Below are 15,765 nucleotides of genomic sequence, written 5' to 3'. Positions count from 1 at the left end.
TACCTCCTATATTCACGTCTAAATCAGTAAAGTACACTATAAACAGCAAGGATGCCAGCACTGATCCCTGCGCTACACCACTGGTCACAGGCTTCCAATCGCAAAAACAACCCTCGACCATCACCTTCTGCCTCCTGCCACTAAGCCAATTTTGGATCCAATTTGCCAAATTGCCCTGGATCCCATGGGCTCTTACCTTCTTGACCAATCTCCCATGCGGGACCTCATCATGGTTTCCCTTTCATAAATCCATGTGGACTCTGCCATTATTTTTAATTGTCCTGTTATCACATCCTTTATTATAGATTCTAGCATTTTCCCTATGACTGATTTTAGAGCAACAGGCCTGTATTTGTTGTGGTTATTTTTTAAATATAAAAACACTTTTGCTGGTTACACAGAAAACAGAAAATCTGACTATCATCGGTTCCTCTAAAAGGAACCTGTCAGTATTATTTTGCTTCATTTTATTTTGTCCAATTTTAGCAGTGTAGTTATTATTGCGTTCCATGGCTGTAGTTTCATGCCATTCAATCAGCAGAGTGTCTGCAGTTTTTCTTTTTTGTTAGTCAGCATTCATGCCACATGCAGCAAATTTGTAACATGGTTTGCAACACTGTATTGTGGTAATCATTGTGTGTGGTTGTTGAACAACTTGAAAAACACAGACTTTGCAGATATGGATTGAGTATGTTGCATCACATCCTCACAGAACATATGTATTTTGTCAACTACTCTCATTTCTTTTCTTGTAGGGGACAGTTTGAGCCAAGACCCTTCCATTCTCTATATAGACACAAATTTCCAGAAGTAAAAATCAGAAAAAGTCACTCCTAATGATTTTAAAATTCCATACTAACTTGCTTTTAAAGTCCTGATAAAGATTTTAAACTATTTTTCCTAAATATTGCAACAATCTATTGCATACCTAGAATGGGAGGTCCATTTCCAACTGCTTACGTCATTCTTAATATTGTACCTCACTTCCTTCTCACTATGTCCTCAGTGTGATGAATCTTAATTTTGTTACGTTGTCTCTTTATTCTAACTCATTGTTTCCCAGGACCTCATCAATTGACCTCTTTATTATCCAAGTTCCTCCAACCATCGGCAGACCATTAAAATCTAAGCTTGGAGTCACTTAACCACGACTTCTTGATTTACCTTGTCGCTATTTTGTAACATCCCACTTTAGTCACAACCTGCTTGACTCTTTAGCCATATGTTCAACAAAAGGGGCTTTCTTCAACACAGATTGAAGTACCTTTATTCTGCTTCACTAGTTGTAGCAGTGCCAGAGAGCTGACAGCTCTTCTTTCCAGAGGAACAGGGCAGATTAGTCTTCTTTCCACTCCGTTACCCAACTTACACTTCAGAAAATAGAATTGGCAGCAGACAAGTAGACAGAAATCCAGAAGCGTTATTTCTTCTATTCTGACTAATATTCTATTAGTTGGGGTGCTTTTCTTTTTTTTCCCTGCCCACAACTTATTTTACATGAGCTTCACTGCTTCTGCACATCTATTGTATTAAGATACTGCTTATCAGTTGGGAGCAACAGAAAAGGGGGGGGGGGGGGGGGGTTTGTGGGTAGCAGTGCGAGGGTGGAGCATAGTATTGATGCTTATCCTAAATGCAGAGTATTTTTGATGCTCATTAGTCTTACCATCATGGTAATTTGTAATTAAAGACAAGCTTCCAAAATATTGATGTGACTTCCAAAGCACTTGCTGGCCTGATGCTGTAATGAGTTTATCCATTGAGCAGCTGAGTCATACAGACCACAATTCAATGCCTAGGCTATGTTGAGTTAGCTGATTATTAGTGGGGCAGTGGTGAAGAAGGAATCCATTGGCTTCGATGCCCTTTGTTAGGGAAAGGGAAATTGACAAGCTTCTTACTTATGACTGTGATTCCTGTTGAACCTGCATACGCACAACATTGGTTAAGGGCTGAATGGGGCTTGGCTGTGGTTGAATAGGCTAATGTTGCTCACTGTCATGGCTTACTCATGAATAATGGCACTTAAACAGAACCATGCAATACCTTGAAATTATACTCCAGCAATCTATCAGCACCTTTGAGAGAGGAGGAAAGCAAATTGTTGCGGAAAAGAAACAAAGTTTTGTGCTTCAGTTAGCATAGGCACAAGAGAAGGAAAAATTAATTGTGGGTGTTAGTCTTTACTATTGCTGCTAGGTAACTGGTTGACTGTTCCTTTTACATCTCGCCTGATTTTCCTATGTACTGAAGTCAATGATGAGGAAAATCAGATGAGGTTAAAATAGGCAGTTAAGCTGCTACCACCTGTTCCTGCTTGATGGAAATTTGAAATTGAACACATGGTTATTGCTGCTGCTTCCAGTCCAGTGTCTTCTGCTGATAAGTGCCTATGTGTATATATTTGATGGAGACAACATTGAGCTTGGCTGTGATGAATGGCCTGGAAACACTCATTCTCTGGGCACGCATAGATATCTTGTGGAGCTATATCCCAACATGATTCACTGCCTTAGGAAGAAAAACAAGAAACTTTGGTGGGCGGGTGGTGGTTGTGGGGAAGGGCCAGAATTTCTCCAACTGATTGCCAATGGGACCAGTTCTATTCAAAATGTCTAATAATAGACTAGACTATTCCAGTGCTCTCTGCCCTGTATAAACTTGATATTATCCAAATGTCTGGCGCCCATGACCTTACCCGCAGGAAGTCCCGTTCGCCCATCACCCTTATGTTTGCTGACCTACATTGGCAACACCGCAATTTTAAAATACTCATCTTTTTTTCAAATTCCTCCATGGCCTCTCCCCTCTCCATCTCTGTAATCTCCTCCAGCTAGCCCTATAAGCTTGTGATTTCTGCTTTCCTCCAATTCTGCCATCTTGTGATTCCTGATTTTAATCACTGCACCATCGGTGGCCATGCCTTCAGCTGCCTAGGCCTTAAGCTCTGCAATTCCCTCCCTAAACTTCTCTGCCTCTCTATCTCTGGTCCTTTGAGATGCTCCTTATAACCTACATCTTTGACCAAGCCTTTGGTCATCTGTCTTGATAGCTCCTTCTGTGGCTTAGTGTCAAATTTTGATTAATAGCCCTTGTGAAGCACCTTGGGACTTTGCTACGTTAAACGCACTGTTTAAATTTAAGTTGTTGTTGTAATAAGCTGAATGCTTCAATAATGGATTCTGAACCCATATAAGCAAGTTGTGGGCTTTTGCAGCTTTACAACTGCCATTTGCTTTAGATGTCATTGGGTGATGACTACAGAAATGATAAAATATAAGATTTCCTTGTCAGTAGCCTACATAATTGTAAAGTTCTCCGAAGCACCAGCTTAAGAAATTTGATATGTTTCGATGGGTGCAGGCTGGCTGTAAGTCTCTTAGTGTAGCAAAATTCTAGGAAGCTCATTTTTGAATTACCAAGACCTCAGTGTAACAATTTTAATTTGCTTATTTTTCACTGTAAATACTTATTCAGTTTTGGTAAATATTTGTGGCTTGTAATAGACAGGATAACTGCTAGAATTAGAGATAAAGATCACACAATCTGAAAATGGTACTGATCCAAAGCCCTGGAGGAAGAGAAGTGTCTCCTTTCATCCTTCTCTCTCTCATTTGTGCCCATCCTTGATTCGTTGGGAAATGACTTTCATTGAATGTACCAGCCGATTTTTATAATACTATTATAATCTGTTGGATTTAATAATAAGCTCTGAACTAGGCATTAATTTTAACAATGTACCTCGTAAATTGATTCCAGTCTATGATGTGTGCTATTGTATGTTTACTTATTGTCAAAAACTTTCCCTTAAATACTAGTTTACCGCATGTAAATAATATGCAAATCTTTTACTGGTATTTTGCATAAATAGCTTATATATTCATGATATTTCTAAAAGAAAAGCTAAAATAAGCCATGACTCATTTGGGAAAAATAATCATGTTTGTCTTCAGTATTTTAATAACTTCAGGCATTGTTCAAAAATCAAATATTAATACTTTGTCATTTACGTAAGTAAAGGTTTAAAGAGATTCTACAAGTTCGAATAATAAAGGGTTGAAATGTAAATGAGTCCAACTAAGTGGCATATTTGTGAAGAATTGTATTTGTTACAGCATTTAAAACTTCTCAAACAATTCCATTCTATGTGTCTGAGGGTAAATGCCTGCCAAAGTTGTATGTTTTGTTATTTGCCTGGTCTGGTATTAACTGCATCAGGAAGTGGTGTGACACCATCTGACTGATAGAGATCCCCAGCCTTTTGCTACCTTCAGAGAATTGGGTCTGTGCCTAAAACATTCAAAGTATTATTAATGCCATGGGATTGGAGGTTATGCAAAGTACAACTGCACAAAAAAAAACTCTTAACTGTACCACCTTTTCACTGCTGTGTGAATATTGGTGACCAATTTGACTCTAAAGCAGTCGGACACTGAACGCTTCTAAAAAGACAGTCAGCAGTGGATTTGTTGCTTGACATTCTTTTTAATTGAATGAAAGAAAGTTAGTATGCATGTAACATGCCAAAGAAGTGTCAAACTCCTCTTATTGATGTTATTGAAAGTACATTTATCACCATTAAAATTATTTAAGCAATAAATACATATAAAAATTTGCTCCATTCCTCTGCTGCTTGTTTCTTTCAGATCCGGAAACATATTTCTTTAGTGACCTCACAAACTCAAAGGTCACACAGCTGAAGTCTACAGATGTACATTCAAGTAATTATTTTTTTTACCAATATTGTACTGTTTATCAATTACATTGGGAAAAAAAGATTTGAAAATGAAATGCAACTTCTCTGTAATTAATACTTGGAGAGGATGAAAGCTGGAGATTTGCTGAAATCAACAAAGATGAGTTTACTGTAGCTTTTATTATGTACCTATTGTTCTTTAAATGTTTTTACCCCATAGAAGTAGCCCAGTGAACCAAATGAATAACATCCAGTGAATGTGCGGGGCTACTGGGGAGCAACTAGTGCTGAGTCATAGCATCAGTGCGTGTCTGACAGGGAACTATTTGGGGTCTTGTGTTTGGCCATAGCAGTATAATGTTTTTGACTTGAGATTACATGGAGCCTAGCAACATGTCATATCAACAGTATGGGGTCTCCCGTGGGGCTACTTCGAGCCTAGTGACACATCATAGCAACAGATTGTACTGGCTTGGGGATACTTAGCGCATAACAGCATTCCATAGAAATGGTGTGTATCTGACTCGGAGACCCTGGGATCTTAGCAACACATCAAATCAGCAGAGTATCTCTATCTTGAGGCTATTTGAAACTTAACAATGTGCCATAACATTGGCGTGTATGTGGTCACTTCACCTGGCACTGTTTGGGTGTGGGTAACCCTCCACTTCCACAAAAGCATCTGCTCATATAAAAATTCCTTTTAAAAGAAAAAGTTTGAACAAGTCATCCAGGTTACTAATATTTCCTGATTCTTTCATGGGCTATTTAGAGTACCGCACATTTATCCACAGGGTACAGAAACCGTTTACTCCTGACCTGACTTCCATTATCCAACTGTAGCCTTGCCAATCATGGTTTATGAGGCCAATTCCCTGTTAGAGTATTTTGGGTGTTTCCCAGGTGGCTGTGCAGTATCCTCGATTATGGTGTTAAATGTACGTTCTGTGAATTCTTTGAAACAACTAGAAGTTTGACGCTTCTGGCATTTTCAGTCTAAAACTCCAATGGAATTCTTTTGCAGGTTTAGTTTAGATAGAGCAGCATGGTTTATGAATGTAGCTCATACTTGAAAACATTTTCTTGCATGCATACTCTTTCCTCTATTATTAACCTGACAAGGAATGTTGTTTGAGGTTGCTAAGTAAACATGCTGAGGCACCATAGAACGTGAATGATGCAGAATGCTTTTTGCGCTGCCTAACTCTCTGTCTGCAATCTCTTCCCTTTCCCTCCTCTTCTCTTTCCCCCCAATTCATGCTGCTTTTACACCCCCCTTCCCCTCCACATTGCACAGGCTGTCGTTTCATGACCTAGCATTATTAAAATTGCACTTATCGATCATTCTTGCCAGGAATGCCATCGCCTACTCCACTAAAGAAGTCAGAGAAGTCTGGTTTCAGCAGTCCCACGCCTTCGCAGACCTCCTCCCCTCGAACGGCATTTACACATCATCATCGGCCTGTGATTACAGCACCCAGAGGTGAGGCACGGCCGCTGAGAGCCCTTCCCTGTAGCTCCTACTAAAGAGTTTAGGGTCTTGGCCAAGTAGTTTGTAGTTTGGTGCCTTGAATTATTGCTAGTACAGAAAATAAAAGCTCCAGGAAAGAATTCCTTATGTGCATTGTGGGCTATAAAACCTGAGAAGCGGTGTTCTTTTTTCCAGCTTGGTTGTAGAATAAGATGGAAAGGATTCTTATTGGTGACTTCTTAGAAGTTTTGAAATAAAATCGAAGTTCAGTGCTTTTGTTAACAGCTGGTTGCTTCCCATGTTTTCTGTCAATTCAGAGGTTTTTTTTAATCAGCTATTTTTATTCAAGCTATATTTAAAAACCTCTTTCAATGACTTCATTATATGTGCCTATTATAATTTGCCGTGTCTGGTTGTTGTAATAACTAATGACATGTCTCAGCTGGACCATTTTCCCATCTAATCTCTTTTCGACTTGTTACTAAAATTAAGAAATTACAAAATTGCTCAAGATAAGTGACTATCTGCTGGATGCATTTGAGCTCTCAACATTATAGAACGTCCAATTATCTTACATGTACAACTTCAGCAATTAATGATGAATAAATGCACATTTTCCAGAGTTTGATTAAAAATGAAATCTCTGCCTTACACAGAATCAGACCCTGCTTTCTGGGATTCTAAATGTAAAACTACAGCTGAATAAAAACTCAATGCAGGTGAACTTCAGATACCTTACTTTCTGAAAATGCTAGCGAGCATTTCTTGGGGGTAAGAGGTACATTTGGAGTAATCATAACCCATCTCTTTTGCCCTTTCGCTTTTCGTAGGTGTGGTTTTCAAACCAACTTCTATTTTCATAAACATGATAGTGAGTAGCTATTTCCACCTGCAGAATGAAAGAGTCCAGCTACTGTGCCAGTCCCACCAACTGGTTTCAATGCATGTGCACAAAGAAAGTTGGAATTCAACATAGTTCTTATTCGTGAATGGAGTGGGGGAGCCATGATGAGCTTTGGAAATTAGTACCGAGTAAGTTTTAGTGCTCCGTATCTGCCAATAAAAAGTGGATGGTGCCGGTTAAGGAAGTGAATCATGGCTCCAGAACTGCATGAATGGATAAGAGCTTTACTGATCTCTATTGCACTCCACTGGCATGTTTCCTGCAAGACCCATTGGTGATGTCAATGGGGTGTCTGTTGTCACGTGATGCTGTACTAATTTATTCTTTCCATTCTTTCAATGTAGCAACTGTTGTCCCCAAAAGATTATACTTTTAAGAAAGAAGTACGTTTGTATCAAGAGCTGTGGCAGGGAACTGTTAGGTTTCATGTTTTTAACCTATTATTCTCCACGCAGTAGCTTCTCATTCATGGATGCACCATCTAACAGTTGTATAATGAAGTCCTGTCATGACCCTAAAGAAAGGGTGGAAAGGTTGGAATGCCCTCGGACTATCTTGTACACCATCTGGAGGGCCTTTATGCTGCATCATAGGCAGAGGTTTGGGACAAAATTTTTATTAAAAAAAGGTGGAAAAGGGAATGAAGGAATCACTGAATAGAAGAAAGACATTTTCCCACAGGGAGGACACAGTGAGAGACAACTCCATCAAGCTTATTTACTCTCATCTCCTATCCTATCATTAAGAGATTATTTTCCCTGACTTCAAAAAGACAATTAAAGTTAAAACAAATATAAACATAGGGGAGGACCTTGAAAGTGTGAAACCATCAACATCCTGTAAAAACAATGTATTTAATATGGTGGCCTTTAATATCTTGCCCCCCGCCCCCACCACCACCACCCCAACTTTGATCTCCAAAGACCACACCGGACTTGCAGTCTACTGCCAGGCATCAATCTGTACCAGTCATCATCTAACAATTACAGGAGTCCAAAGCTGGCTCTGTCTTTTACTTTTCATCGCTCTCTGTGGGGAACCTTCCAACTTGTGCTCAGCACTTCCCCATTGCAATATGACTGAACTTGGGAGCTCATCAACATAGAGAAAATTGAACTACTTGATGCTTTGTGTCATTACTCAAATGCTGTGTAAACCTTACTTTTAGTCTTGACTTTTAGTCACCAACTGAAGCCAATTGCATGACCGAAATTAACCTATGACTTGAACAAATGTTTGTGAAGTTATCAGTTCCATTTAAACATTATGCAATTACAATACCAGTTCAGTAGATAAAAGCTGCTGATATTATGATTCTATATCAGGGAAGTGAGCCTAATTGGATAGCTCTTCAAAGAGTCAGCACAGACACGATGGGCCAAATGGCCTCGTTCTGTGTTATATGATTCTAAAGAGGGAAATGAATAGCCTATTTTAATTTGTAGAACAAAAAAGCAATTAACAGCAAGTGTTTTAATGGTTTTTACTTCACAAGAAAGGTGTAGATGAGTCGTGAAGTAAAAACAATTGCTTGCATCCTTTATTACTTTTTGTTATTAGGCTCATCGTTTGTGTTAATCTTCCAACAGTGTTGTGATCTGTTCAAGCAGAAGGAACAAGCTTGAATTAGTACTGAGTAGATTAGCTGTTGCTTTGTAGAAATAAATAAGTTTATCTGTATTATTGGAGAAAAGGAATGTAAGGAAGTTCTTTTGGTGTCATATTTAAGTATTAGTCTTTGCTCAGTGCTAGCATTCTTATCTCTGAGTCAAAAGGTTGTGGGTTCAAGTCCCATTCCCGAATATGAGTACATAATCTAGGCTGATAATTAATTGCAGTAATGAGCAAGTACTGCATTGCTGCCTTTCAGATGAGGTGTTAAACCGAGGGCCCGTCTGCCCTTTCAGTTGAATGTAAAACATCCCATCGCACTAGTTGAAGAAGAGCAGGAGCCTCTACGAACACTACCAAAAAATTATTAACTGGTCAATGCTGTTTGTGGAACATTTCCGTGCACAAATTGACTGCTGCATTTCCTGACATTACAAGAATGACTACACTTCAAAAGTGAGAATTGTTTTGGGATGTCCTTCTGAGGGATGAAAATCACTTCTATAAATGCACATATATTTTAATATTATTGGAACACCAGGTTTTTCTTTCTGTTTGGGGGTAGGAAGAATCCTAATGTGTACATATGTTAACATTCTTTCCGTGGTAGCTTTTATGAATGGTCTTCAAATTGTAACATTACTTTGAACAGAGATTGCAGTACTATATGATTCTCACAGCCTCAGAACAATGTGTCTTAATTTAGTTTATTTATGTGTTTTGAATTGATGTTTAAATCAAGTATCAAATTCAATTAGGATTTAGCTATGCTTGTTCCATCTAAAGCTATTTCATAGCTATTGTAAGGCAGGAGATAGGATGAGATGTTTGAAAGAAAATAAATCTAATACAAACAACTTCAAAAAAAATCCTGTCTGAAAAAAAATCTAGACTGGGTTTTGCATACATTTAGGTGTCAAGGTATATAAACGTAGTTATTCATCTGGACCTAAAAACAAACCTTTATACATGGATCATTAGTCATAGCCACTTAATCAATTAGTTCTGCAACTGTCGTAACAAATGACAGGTCCTAAGTACTCCCTAAGCTTTTCAATCCGTGCACAGTTTATCTCTATCCCTTGCCAACTTTCTGGATTCTGCTACATTCTTGAATTGCAAAATATTTATACATCCTTTGATCCACAATTAAAATTATGCACTTTGGCATGACTTAGTTTTTTTATTCCAACAACCCGCCTTTTGGAGTTGTTGGTGACACGATTTTTGTTTGCTGTTGCCTGTGGAGGCTGAAGTTAAATTTTTTTTTGCTGTGATGATTTTGAAATTTCAGTTGAATAATGTTTGGGGTGGTTTGTTGCTCGAAGCAAGGCAAAACTTATTTAATTTTTCTTTCACATTGAGTGATCTGAAAAGCGCTGGAACAAAATAACTTTTTGGATGCTACAAAACCAAACATCATTCCATCAACTAACTTTTTTATTGGGTGGGGAAATTTTTCAGTTGCTCGCAGTAATGAAAATGAGATACTACTATGTGTTGGATTTCTGAATGCTGGTGAGAAGAATCTAGTCTCAAGGGAAGAAAGTGCAGTCAAGGCCGGTTCTCATTGGAACAAGAATCCAAACGTGTGTAGGGTAATTTTAAAATATGATTGATTGCTTGTAAAATTTAAATTTGAAAGTGTGTTGGTGGCATAATGGGTGAACGCAATTTTTTTCACCTCTGAAACTGATGGAGTGAATGTGTTGTTGCTGGCTGTAAGGGTATTACATGAAATAACTGGTAGTCTCAATTTAGCTCTTATTGGGCCCATATCATATAATGTTCAGCACAGATTAGTACTGAATAGGCTATTACTGCAATCGTGGTGCTTTTTTGATCATAGTTAAATCACATTGTTGTGGCAGAGTAAAGGGGGTTTTACCATGCATCTCGCATCCACTGTGGGAATGAATGAAGAAATGGAAAATTCCTCATTCCCAGCACTGAGATCCCTCATTTCAATAAACAAAAAGCCTACTGAATAAAATGAGCAGAGTTACTACCAGTTGCTTACGAGTGTTCTCCAACAACCAACATGTACAGTCCACGAAGCAGACATTTCTATCTTTTATGACATTTGTACCATCAGGGAGAATTTAAAATTTTGCTGAAGAGAGCAATCATACTGAATACTCTCATGACTCCCACTTACAAACAATTTACACAGGAAGTTGTTTAAAGCTTAAAATGCTCGCATCCACATCCATACCCGCTCAATTCAGGAAGGAGCCACTGAGTGGCAAGACTGGTTTAAAAAAAAAATTGGTTTTAACGTCCTGGAGCAGTTCTCTGAATGCTGATCCTCATTGCGGTATTTCCACATTGGCTAACTTGGGGCAATCCAGGGTTCAAACCTGGAATTTTCCTGATCTGCCTGCCTCAGTACCACAGTGCTGTTTGGAAAAGCGGTGCATATTCTTTTTATACTTGTATTCTTCTTTTTTGTATTCTTTTTAATGGCTTCTTTGAAAGACCCAAATTATTTAAGAAAATAAACTAAAATTGAAGTAAGTCCTTTTTTCTCTTTTGGTTTATGACATTTCTCATAAAGAGCTGTTTTATACTGAACAGAACTGCAGGGTATTGAGTTCACCTGTCTAACGGTAACACTGACTGATGATTTAAAAAAATTAGAATGTCAATTTTAGTACTCTTGATCGGCTTTTTCAAAAATTCAATGCAAGTTACAAAGAATGGCAGTTGATAATTTTAGAAACTCCTGGATTTTACAAGTTGATCATTTTCAAAAGGATACCACAGGTTTAATTGTCACTCAATTTTAAACAGGTTTCTTGCAATCCTCTTCACACATTTCAAATGAATAGTGAGGTAATTAAGCTGAGAAACGGTGGTGGGTTTTAGTCACAAAATCTTGCAGACTTGAAATAGTTCTAGGAGGATCTAGAACCAGGGAGCGGCCTTGCCTCGTGTCAGCATGGTGCTATTAGTAGAGAACTGACCTTTTGACTCTGGTAGCAATGTTGTATGTGTGCATGCTCTTTTGAGTCTAGATCTCTTGGTTGTGAAAAACGAGCAGACAACTATTCATTGATGTGGTGGGCTTTACATTTTTTTAATGTTAATGAAACCTAAAAAAAAATCCTTCATTGCTGTTTTTACAAGACATTGAATTTCCTGTGCAGCTTTGTCCAAGTAGTCATCTCACACCGGTAGTTGTGAGTCTGCACACCAGAGACTACACCTTTTTGGCAATTTTTAGCCACACTGCATAGTTTGAATCCCTTTGACGAAGAGCAACTTTCATTTGGTCTTTACACATTTCCACAAAAATGACATTCAAAGTGAAAGCTATAATGAGGCCTAACTGCCTCATTTCTAGGCTTTCTGGCTAGAAGCTGCAAATCAATTGCAAATTAGCTTGTAGGTCAGTGGCGCACACTTCTTAGACCCCATGCAATGAATATTAAAGGTGTTCTATTCAAAAACATGCAATCCAAAAGTGACAAAAGTGTTTTAGATTTTGCACTAAATTGCTACAGTGTGAACAATATGTGAACAATGAATTTTTAGGGAATTGAATCAGAGTTTTCAAATTTTCTTTTTAAAACATTTACCTGATTGATTCGATTCCTCTGGTCTACCTGGTTTACAGTTAAGAGGGCAGATGTGTTTTTTCATTTACAAATGTCTACTTTGGCATAACTCCATTCCCCTACAGGGAAATGATGCAGTTTCTGTTTAATGTTACCCTATTCAGCAAACTTTTAAACAAGAACTGAGCAGAGATCAAACATCTTTCCCTCCCACGCCATGGTGCAGCAGAATGTAAGTGCTGTATCACATCAGCACTGCAGATTGAATCAGATCAGTTTAATTCTGTTTAATGAAAGCTGCACTTTTAATGTAATAATTCATACTTAGTTTTAGCATCATGGCAGTTAGTATTTTGATGGTCTTTAAAATTGCTGAATGTTATAGCACAGAAATAGGCCATTTTGTCCATCAAGTATATGCTAGTATTTCTACCCACCTGAACTGCCTAATGTAATACCACTATAATAAAATTGTGTTTTTATATTAAATTATTGATTTCAATTTCTTATTACTAGAAACAGCACAGGCAAAGTTAATTCTTGTTTCTGAGGGTTGTGACTGAGAGGTACAGAAGTATGCAGTTTCATTTGAGAAAATGAAAGGCTGTTTAATATGTGTGCACATCTTGGGTTTATGTCAGACAAAAATGGTTTTAATATGCTAATATTAATTGGGCTGTACCTATTTATAGAATTTTTGATGGATGGTTGGGCAGAGAGTTATGTTTCAACTATTGAGCATCATTGCAATTGTCAAAGAATGGCTAATCTTTTAATTTAATTAGGGAAAATGCAGTTGTTTGTGAATGAAATCTGCCTTCAATGGAAGTGGAATGATACCTTTGTGGGTAAGTTTACTCAACCAGTCTATGGTCTGAAGCCAGCAGAGGGACGATGCTGAGCTACTTTGGCCCTGTGGCAGCATTTCAACAACAACAACAACAAAAACAAGAGCAAATTGCATTTATAGACCCTTTATCATAGACAAATGTCTCAAGGCAATTGACAGACATATGAGGATAAATGAACGGCAAAAAGAGATTAATAGGGGGCAAACAAAAACTTGGTCAAAAAGTTGGCTTTTAAGGAGGGTTTTAATAGAGAATGAGCTGAATTTAAACAGGGAATTGCAGAGAGTGGACCCTAGATAGCTGAATGAACAGCCTCTAATGTTGGGGTGAAGGGAATGAGGGATGCACAGTAGGCTGCAGTCAGAGAACAGAGAATTTGTAGAGAGCAGGGTTGTAAAACTGGAGGTAGTTACAGAACTAGAGGCTGAGACCATGGTGGGATTTTGAGCATGGGCGGGGTTAATAGGTGAGTTTAGTTGTATTATGTTATGGGCAGTGGAACTTTGGATGAGCTAATGTTCTTGGAGGTTGAAGGATGGGAAGACGATCAGGAGAGTAATCAAATTAAGAGGTCATAATGGCATCAAGATTTTTGTGGCTGTTGGACTAAGATAGGGGCAGAACCAGGTGATGTTGCTGAGGTTGAAGTGGATAATTTTTGTGATGGAGTGGATATAGAGGCAGAAACCCAGCTCAGGCTAAACAGGAAACTGAAGTTGTGGAGAATCTGTTTCATCACGTAAGTCAGCATCAGTTTTGAAGGTTCATTGTTTGCGAGACCTTACTTTGATAAATGAAAAGACTAAAGTTCACAGTACACTCACTATTTTATACTAAGTACAGTTAATTTACCTACTCTACATTAAAATGAAGTGTCATTTATAGCCTGAGTCTCAGTCTGAGCTTGTATTCAATCCACCTACTGAAGTTGATGAGAATCCCATGATGTATTCTAGTCTGCATTAAATGGCTAGGGTTCTTTGTTCAACCTCTGGGTCTTGGCATCATTTGCCTAGATATTGGACAGGTAAAGGCACTTTCCATATTATAGGAGATGTGAGATCTGCTTAAAGGAGTGGTTGGTGAAGTTGAACCATAATAGAACATCTCAAGTAAATCCCAAAAATGTAGTGCCTACTCTCCTGTTCACTCTGCATATCCTTTAATATTCCTCCTTTTCAACTACCTATCTGTTTCCCTTTTAAAAGAATGTTTGTTTGTGCACTCTGGGCTGAATTTTCAAAATGGGTTTGGGAACCCGATACTCGGATGATTTCCGGGTCCTGATCCCGTGCTTCAGCGATGCAATTGTCAAATGTAAATGTCCTAATTGAGCAGAAGGTGAGCTTGGTGCCACAATGCCGGCAGGAGGCGGGAGCTCCCTGCAGAGCGCGAACGGCAAAGGCAGGCAGCAGCCACGCTGAGGCCTGCCACTACCTTGTCAATGAGAATAGGCAACTCCATGGAGGGCCAACGGAATAAAAAGGCGAGGCAGCGCTTCCAAAATTTTTTTAGGATGTCCTGCGTTGGGTCCAGTGCAAGATTCCCATGGGCCCAAAACATTTCATCTCCCACCAAAATGTTTTCCCCCTGCCCATTGTGAGCCCGACAGCTGTGCACTATTGTGCACCCAGACTGGTTGGGCTTGCCTGAATCCTTATTGAAAATTACTGTGCGGACATCCCCAGGCTCCTTAACAAGCTCCCCCATGAGCTTAATGGGCCCTTAATTGGAGGCAAGTGACTTCCCTGCCCTCAAATTGAAGATTGCAGACTGTCCCAGAGCCATCAGATTCCAGAGATGACCTCTGAACTGCGATTTTCGAATTGCGTCTGCACCGGCTCCCGACCCTGGGGCCCTTTGAAAATCTGGCCGTCTGTCTCAGCGGTGGATTTTGGCAGTAAAGTCAACATTCATCCATTCTTTGCATCAGGATTTTTTCCAACTTCCCCTTTTAATTCTTTGTGTTTATCTAAGATTTGTGTCCTCTTGTTACCAACTCGCTGGCCAGTGGAAACAACTTTTTACAATATACCTTTTCAAAAAGGTTCATTATTTGCAGACTGTTATCAGGTTATCCTTTACGCTTTTCTCTGGTGTAAAAATAATGCCTAGCTTCTCCAGTTTCTCCTGTGACTTCTTGACCCTGGTAACATCCTAGTGAATTCTGCCTTCACCTTTTCCATTGCTTTTATATCTTTTCAATAATGGAGTGCCTAAAACCAAATACAGCACTCCAATTGGGGTCTAACTAACATTCTGTACAAGTTCAGCATTATCTCTTTGCTTTACTATTCTACACCTCTAGATACCAAACCAAGGATTCATTTTTTTCTTATGCTCTATCTGTTGTATTTTATAGGCCTGTATGTCTGTACACCAAAATTCCCCTTCTCATCTACTTGATCAAAAGTGTATTTCTTTTTCCGATTATTATTTCCAAATGTATTAGTTCACAGTTCTCTATTTTGAACCTATTTGCCCAATCTGACAGCTGGTGTTTTCCTGCAGTTTCTAACAATCTTCTTCATAATTTGCCATCCCCTCCTCTTGCTTGTCTGATTTGGCGTAAACAGTAAATGCCAACATTTTTTCACTTCCTAAGTTCAGATCATATGTGCATGTATGTTAGATATGTATGTATGTAAATAAGAGCGACCCCAGCATAGCTT

General features: G+C 38.8%; 1 protein-coding gene across 10 annotated transcripts in view; it reads left to right on the top strand.

Moving 5' to 3' along the window:
• The window catches only part of nfia (nuclear factor I/A), a 516,334-nt gene that overhangs the window by 401,285 nt on the left and 99,284 nt on the right, over positions 1–15,765 (top strand). For 5 of the 10 annotated variants that reach the window (XM_068037192.1, XM_068037191.1, XM_068037196.1 and 2 more), the window contains 2 exons: positions 4,647–4,721; positions 6,051–6,179. The exons of 2 other annotated variants lie outside the window; for them this stretch is intronic. In XM_068037192.1, the coding sequence (XP_067893293.1) occupies positions 4,647–4,721; positions 6,051–6,179 (204 nt within the window). The remainder of the gene's footprint in view (positions 1–4,646; positions 4,722–6,050; positions 6,180–15,765) is intronic. 3 more of the 10 variants (XM_068037203.1, XM_068037194.1, XM_068037195.1) reach the window with 2 other exon arrangements.

This window comes from Heterodontus francisci, chromosome 8, assembly GCF_036365525.1.
Source record: "Heterodontus francisci isolate sHetFra1 chromosome 8, sHetFra1.hap1, whole genome shotgun sequence".
NCBI lineage: Eukaryota > Metazoa > Chordata > Chondrichthyes > Heterodontiformes > Heterodontidae > Heterodontus > Heterodontus francisci.
This window is presented reverse-complemented; position numbering and strand designations above follow the sequence as displayed.